This window comes from Erythranthe guttata, chromosome 6 (assembly GCF_056151865.1).
Source record: "Erythranthe guttata isolate IM_541 chromosome 6, IM_541, whole genome shotgun sequence".
NCBI classification, from domain to species: domain Eukaryota; kingdom Viridiplantae; phylum Streptophyta; class Magnoliopsida; order Lamiales; family Phrymaceae; genus Erythranthe; species Erythranthe guttata.
Window position 1 is genome coordinate 17865346 of NC_142538.1, and position 8391 is coordinate 17873736.

At 31.5% G+C, this 8391-nt stretch overlaps 1 protein-coding gene across 1 annotated transcript; it reads right to left on the reverse strand.

The window, feature by feature from the left end:
- Positions 1-2424: 2424 nt before the first annotated feature.
- Positions 2425-5848, reverse strand: LOC105955579 (NAC domain containing protein 52). The gene is made up of 4 exons (XM_012979331.2): positions 5221-5848; positions 4188-4465; positions 3924-4103; positions 2425-3093 (listed from the first exon to the last, which is right to left on the reverse strand). The coding sequence occupies exons 1-4, from the start codon at positions 5396-5398 to the stop codon at positions 2620-2622; spliced, it is 1110 nt and encodes a 369-aa protein (XP_012834785.2). The 5' UTR covers positions 5399-5848; the 3' UTR covers positions 2425-2619.
- Between the last annotated feature and the right edge of the window lie 2543 nt (positions 5849-8391).

The window sequence follows — 8391 nt, forward strand, 5'->3', positions numbered from 1 at the left end:
AACGCCAAGTAATAGGAAACCATTACCACAAAATAATTTGTTTTTTTTAAGTTGGTGGAAGAATGTTCTAGAATGTTACATATTTCTAATTTTTCCATCTTCTTAGGTAAGTCACACCTCATGTGATTTTAATTAATAATTAACATTTGATCCGTAAAAATTAAAAGAGTGTGGTATCTAACGATCCACATTTGATTTTCATGTCGATATTTTTTAGATAGAGTTTTTTTTTAATATATAATTCATTGTTGATTTAATACATTTCGTATGATTTGCGGAATTTACTCGGTGCATATCGATTCATTTATAAAAGAAAAATAACAATAATAATAAATAATTAATACTTGGGAGGATGAGGATAATTCTTGATAAGTTGGAGGGATATTCTACGGTACATTTATCTTTAGGACTTGTTTGGACTTCAATAAATTACTTTGATTTCAAGTTTTGAACAATAATATCTATTTTAGAAATGTGTTCTATAGCGTGTAGCATTTATCATGTCTAAAATTTTAGAAATTTACAATTATGTATATAGAGGACTTGTTGGATTTAAAATAGGCTGCGGCTATACGCAATACTAATTACACTTGTGCAAGACCAAATTAAAGAAAAATTCTAAAAGATTCCATTTTATTAAGATGAAATGGCAAATATACCTATAAATTAAATTGGCTTTTGTTTGCTCATGCAAGACCAAATAACAAATAATAAAAAAATATGAAACAACTAAATTTCGACATTAAGGTGTCGAATATATGTCCATAAATTCGACACCTTAATGTCGAAATTTAGTAAATTTTGGACTAATTTGCTAACAGTTAAATTTCGACACTAAGGTGTCGATTTTGTACTCCAAAATCGACATCTCAATGTCGATTTTTACCTATCAAATTCGACATGTACATGTCGAAATATGAAACAACTAAATTTCGACATTAAGGTGTCGAATATATGTCCATAAATTCGACACCTTAATGTCGAAATTTAGTATATTTGGACTAATTTACTAACAATTAAATTTCGACACTAAGGTGTCGATTTTGTACTAAAAAATCGACATCTCAATGTCGATTTTTGCCTATAAAATTCGACATGTACATGTCGACTGCGTCTGCGCGGAATGTTTTTTGGAAAAACGATATTCTAGCTAAAAAAACACATAAATGCATAATTTCTTGGATTATTCTACCATAGATTCTTCTATTTTGATGTTTTATGACTGCATACTTGCCATCTTTGTAAGATTTGTTGAGTTTTGATGATTTTGAATGTTTAGGTTTTGTGGGTTTATAGATGAGGAAGAAGAAAGGTTTTGATGGAGAAGATGAGAGTTGGTCTTGTGGTTTTGTGATAGGGTTTTTTTTGTTTTTGAATTTTTGGTATTGCACATTTGAAATTTTCTATTTTTTTAACAAGTAAGGATATTATAGTATTTATACATTGAAAAATTTAATTTGGTCTTGCACAAGTGAAATTAGTCTTGCATATAACCGCAGCCTTTAAAATATTCTTGATAATTATTTGTTACAACCAATCCTTCAGATAAAGTCAAATTACAAAAAAAAAAAAAACCCTTATATTTAAGTAATTACAACCATCAACCGATTATGTATTGTGTTGCATGTTCACCCTTACGGTATTAAATTTACCTACTAAATGAACCGGCATACATATAAATAGAAGAGTTTCCAATTTATTAAGAAATTGTGCAATGACCGATCGCAACTTCTACCTAATCGATAACATGGTAGTTACACTCGCGAGATATCGCGATACGGTACGGTCCCAATTGAAACGATACGACTAGAACTCTGTGTCGGCTATGTTTAAATATCGGTAAATATCGCGACTCGCGAGATATCGCATCGTATTGCTATATCACGATACGATACGATATTTACGATATTAGTCAAAATACTTTAAAAAAACAAAAAAAAAAAAGAAATATTTACAGTTTCAGGGCTAAAAAACGGATTTCAAAATAATCCTTCAAATTCACAACTCTAATCCACCTTTCTCACTTCAATTTCTTCAAAAAATATCACAATATGATAACCCTAACTCAATTTTTATAGATTCTTTTTTTTTTTCTTGCGATTCAAGTGCGAATTTATGAGTGATAGATTAGTCTTTTAGAAATTATGAGTAATATATTAGTCTTTTAAAAGTTATGAGTGATAGATTAGTCTTTTAAAAATTAGGGATTCGAATTTGAACTTTGTTGACGTTATTTTAAAAACAACTATGACTTTTTTCCTGTTTTATGATGCAATTTGAAATTTAAAACTTGATTTGACTTTAAAATATTAAATTTAACATGTTTATAGTATTTCTGTTATGTAAAAATATATAGTTTATTATTTTTAATAATTGGTTAAATATCATACGATACGATACGAGGAGAAAAACAATACATCGATATTTTCCGATTCGATAACCATGATCGATAATATTCCATTCTTGGAGTGCACCACCATAAGAAATTTAGAAAATTGTCAAACTTCAATTCGAACCAAAAAAATGTCGATTCGAAAAAAAAAAAAAAAGGCATACTCGACGAATTCACCCTCCTTACCAACACTAAAAACTACATTATTTAAATACTCATCTCCCGCCCTAAACACGTTTTCTCAAATCCTCGTTTTCTCTGGTCAACAAGTCAACACGAGATTGAAGATAGTTGATAATGGCTTGAGCTCTCATCACTTCAATCTTCAAACTCTCCCTGTCCATCGAAACATTCATCATTTCCTTCTCCAAATTATTAATAAATTTTAAATACCCAGGTGGGACCGACTTCTCGAGATTCGAAGAGTCGAACTTGTTGTTCTCATTGGGCGGTTCCTCAAATAAGGGAAATTCCAAAGAAACAACTTTTTTCGTCATCATCATATTCAATGTTGTGGCCGGAGGAGGATCTTGGCTTGTGGTGGTGGAATCTTCCGACCCGTTTGAGATTGGATCCTCGAGTTTCGACCGCTTTGTTGGGGATAGGGTTAGCGGATCCGGACCGTCCGACCTCTCGCGTTTGCATGTGAAAGGAATGGTTGTGGTGGCGGGCCCCATTGCTATGCGGAGAGGCTGAGTTTCCTGTTACCAAAGAGAGAGGGTTTCTATAATACAATGATTTACGGAGAAAACGAAATACAAGGACGTACGAAGAGAAATGGAATATACTAAGGAATATTCTGCATCAAGATTCAAAAGAGTAACATAGTAATTAACAAGCACTCACCACTCGTCACCGCTAGTCCTTCAAACCCGTTTATAGACAACATAAAGAACAAATGAGAGGCACTCAAATCCCATACCGAGCAAATAATTACATCGAGCCCATATTCGTTTTGTAGAAATCGTTTATTGTCGAACCTATTTCATCCTAATTCATAGCCAACGTAGCATTCTTTTAGACCGAAGATGCATCTCGGTTTTTCTTCCATGCATATTGGAGATTAATCGCACTTTTATACGGGAAGAAAAGTAGTAACACGTAAAATCCATGAAACCCAATTTGAATTAGTTTTGCGACAAGAACTATGATTTAAAATTTAATAAATGCACAAAACCCGATTGAATATTCTCCAAAGATAATGATCCCGAAATTCTTTAACACTTGCATGCATAAATTCCTTTTAGGGGTTATCACATTTAGCACCCTTGTGTTTAGTCTAATTGTTAAAAAAACTCCCCGTGTATAAATACTAGCAAAAATTCCCTTTCTTTTATAACACGTGTTGACGTATAACACATGCGGATTAAATGCAATAAAGCCGTTTCTTTTATCTCATTTTTAATTAATTTCTGAATACAACTTTACGAAGAAAAAAAATTGGAAAAAAAAAAATGGGCACGCACAAATCCTATAAATGAACTGCGTACCACAGGAGAAGTGGATCGAATCTATTAAAGAAGAAAGAAACCTGATCGAGAACTCGTGCTTCATCTCCGTTCGCCACATCATCATCAGGTTCTCCACCGGGGACCACAAGCGCCATATCATCATCATCGTCCCATTCCTCTTCGACGAAAGGGGCATACCGGTTCCCATTAGGCGGTCCTAGCCCACTCTTCTGGAAGATTCTACACAGCACAAATGCCTCCTTTTTTTTCCAAACAAAAAAATTAATCGAACTTCAGAAAAAAATGTAAAAAAAAAAAAATTAAAAAATTCAAAATATCCAGACCTGTGAAACACCAGCTATTTCCAATTCGGAATCGCAGAGCCTATACTCGTGCATAACCCAATTTGTTCTCTTGCCATCTGGCGCTCGACCGCTGTGGAAAACGAGGGTTTTCTTCATTCCTATAGTTTGGTCTTTATGGCGAACGTATCTATCTTTTCCGGTGGCTTTCCAGTACCCTTGTCCGGTGGCTCGATTCAGGCGGGACCCGTTTCCGTATTTTCGATCCACGGGGCTGAAAAAGTACCATTCTAGGTCTCTACTCTTCGTAGACGAGTACTCTAGTACAAGCCAACACCGCATAAAAAAAGGGACTTGTATTAATTTTCGAATAAAGAACGACGAAATATAAGAAATGGTTATTTATATCCATTTGCTGATTACTACAATACTTCGCGGCGTACACATGTCATAAAAATCGCATCTTTAACCTTAATTTCGTTTCCATTTTTAGTACGAAGTCAACACAATAAGCACTCGACATTAAGTAGTTAACAGAACAACTTTTGAATCAAATCGAAAGTAACGAACTCATTAAACATGCGAATGCAAATAAAACAAAAAACACGTAAATCTCTATCCTGAGTTTATGCAACAATCCATCTTTCACCATATCCATATTTTCCGGTTATATCTCTTCTTTAACCTTAATTTACTTCTCACACACGCGCGAGCAGTTACCCTAAGCAGAGACAAACAAACTGGAGTTGAACCAAACATCATAAAAGGGGCAAAAGAAAAATAAATAAAAATAATCATAAATAAATAAATAATCATTAAATAAATTAAAAAAAAAAAAATAGAAGAACACATGAATCAACCAAACAATTAAATCAATTAAAAAAAATCCCACATCAACCAACCAAACCATTAGATCATCTCATTCTCATGCATACCAAAATAACATAAATAAACAAATATAAAAAAAAAAAAAAAAAAAAAAAAAAAATGGAAATGAATGTGAATTTTCAATAAACCATGACTTGAATTAATATATACTATTTATTAATTATGAATTAAATATTAAAAGATATACCAGCAATCTCCCATGGCTCAGATTTGTAGACGTCAATTTCAGAAACAGCTTCAAATCGAAACGGCTTCCGACAAGCTTTCCTCCTCAAATAATACCTAACCAGTTCCTCATCAGTCGGATGAAACCTAAAACCAGGTGCCAGACAAGTCGCCGCCGCCGCCGCCACCTCATGTCCCATTTCCGCACAAATTAATAAAATTTTAAAAAAAACTAATAAAAAAAACCTAGACGACGATCCCACAAAAACTCAACACATCATCAAGGAAGATCCCAGATGCAGAAAAAGCAAAAAATTAAGAAAAAAAAAATAATGTTAGAAGATTAGCAGGAGGCACGCAAAGGTTTATTCAATTAATCAAGAGGCGAATTGAAACGAAAAGAAATGAAAAATTGGGGATTTATTGATAAGTGGAGTTGGGGTTGGGGTTTGGTTTTTGGCCATGGGTTAAGAAATGTTTGGGGAGTGTGGGTAATGGATGCTTGCTTGACACGGAAATCGAAAAAAATGAAACAAACACAGAGGAAGAAGGAACAGTGTTTTGGGCTTAGCTGTATTTCATTTCTTTGTTGATAATCTTTGACGATGGGCTTTTTTATTTTATTTTATTTTATTTTATTCTATTTTATTTGTTTTTAGGTACTTTTTAACTTAATGAAATCTCTATTCCTCGAGGATAACGACTACCCTTTTCTTTTTCCTTTTTTTTTTTTTTTACTAAAATGGAAAAAAAAAATCATTTTTATTACTATTTACTTCTTGAATTAATTTTTGAATATATACTTGGGCATTGAAAATTATTAGTGAAAATCACCTCCTTATGTTTTTTCCTAAATTCTAGTTTATCTTATGTTTTTTCGCGAAATTATGGATTAAACTGTACGTGAATCGACTACGATGTTTGTGTAGTAGATTTATTAATCGATTAAAGTTGATTAAAATATTAAAGCGTGTATGAGAACTAAAAACAATAAATCGACTATAAGAAAAACATAGTTTATTCGACTATAGTCGTAAATTGTTACACACTAAAATCGATAGTAGAAAAACAAAGTGCATCGAACGGATGGAAGAAGCCTTGCCACACGATGAGTTGGTCGAGGCAAATTTTTTTATGTGCAGACTGTGGCGCCTTGACGTTAGTGAAGGTATTTGATGTCCAGACGGTGGTGTCTCAACGAGATCGTCGGTGAGGAGGAAGTGATTCAGATCTAGAGTAAAGAGGAATGAGTATGATTTTTGTTTCGAGATCCTCTTCCTATTAATGAAATGGTCGTTTTTTTTTTTTTTGCCCCCTTTTATTTTAATTGAGTCGGAATGCGTTTTATTTCGGAAATTGGCCAATATGATTTTTGTTTAGTTTTTTTTGCTTTTTATAATGTTTTTGTTTGTGATTATAGGCATGTGAATTGTGATCATTTGGAAAATAATCTAGAGTTATTGTCCAAAAAGAATATATAAAGAATTTATATTCTTTTTTAGGAAATTATGTAAATATTATTGTTTATTATATTAAAATTTAAGTCCTTTATAGAAAAGATATTAATTTTGCTTGCAAAGTTGCAATATATAGTAGTACTAATTGACAAATTGGATACGTAAATTTGTAACAGAGATTCTTTTATAAAAGATTACAAGTTCTTAATTTCTAGTATTTTTTATTTTTTATTCTACAATTATTATATTATAATTCAAGTACCTCAATTCTATTATAAGGCCAATCATGTTTAATTTCATTGAAATTAATAAATTTATATAATTAAATAAATCAAATTCGACCCCTTTTTTTAAATATTTTTTTAATGTAATTAAAAGTTAATAAAGTTGAGTAAGCAGAATTCCTTGACTTTTCTTGCAAAACAAACAAGACTTAAGAAAATTTCCACGTGGGAATATGAATATAAATATTAAATAATAAATAGTAGTGGTATCAGATTGCTTAAGCTATCTGCTACAGTTCCCTTTAAAGGAAATGACTTTTGGCATAAAATAATACCCATAAATAGTTAAAAAGTTTCAAACACAATCCAAACAAGACTTTCCAGTTTATAGATCTATATAACTTCTTGTTGAATATTTATCATTTATTATTTATTATTTTATTTTCGTGTAAACATTGTAAAACAAAAATTATTTGGATCAGAATTTTCCAATTTTGGAACAATATTTTTCAATCCAAATCCGAAATTCCAAGTTTCGAATTTTCCGAAATTATTTGGATCGGGATTGGAGTATATATGAGATTCAGATTTTCGATTTGATTTTATATTCAAAAAATAATCCAAAATTCCACTATTTTCCCGAATATTATACTTAAAATACCAATATTATTATGTATTTTAAATTTTAGGTGATTGAACTCCGCCCGCCTCTTCAGATCCGATTTTTTTTGTTTTGTTTCGAAAACAAGTTTTTTCATTCCAATTTCTGAAATTCCGATTTCGATTTGTTCCGTTTCTTTTGGAATGAAACCCCGAACTAGCTTTTTGCTCCGAAAAAAAAAATTCTTCGAAAAGACTAATTTCAATCCGATCCATCCGATTTACACCCATACTCAGCGCGAGATTGGTCTTGCTTCCATAAAAACCCACTTACCTATTTCAAATAAGTGATACAATATAGTTTGCTATCATTAGTTAGATACAAAAGGGTGCATCACATCATGCCGTATACAACAACATAAGATATATAATTAAAAAATATTTTAAGAATAAAATAAATTAGTTTAATTATTCAATTAAAATTGGAAAATAAAATAATAGAGATTACATTCTACATGGAATGAATGTAATAAAGTTTATGAGTGCAAGTAAAGCAATTCAATTGCCCGTTCGTTAAGAAACCTCTATATTGCGGGTCCTTTTTTGCTTCAATTTACGAAAAGACGCTTTTGCCCTTTCCGTCTTCCATGCATGAATATTTATATATTAAAATATCATTTCTTTTATTCCAAAAAAGAAATGGATAAGTCCCAAAATCGGCACGTGCGTACCATTAGTCAAACATGCTTGTGGTTTGACAAGAATACCCTTTAGTGTCCATCACGTATTACTTTTGGAAAAAGGTGCTCTAATTTATCACGAAATCTCGCCACATAACCAAAATTGTTCATTCTTATTTATTTAAATAAATAAATAGAATGCATTTTTTTTTTATATAGAAATTCATATTTT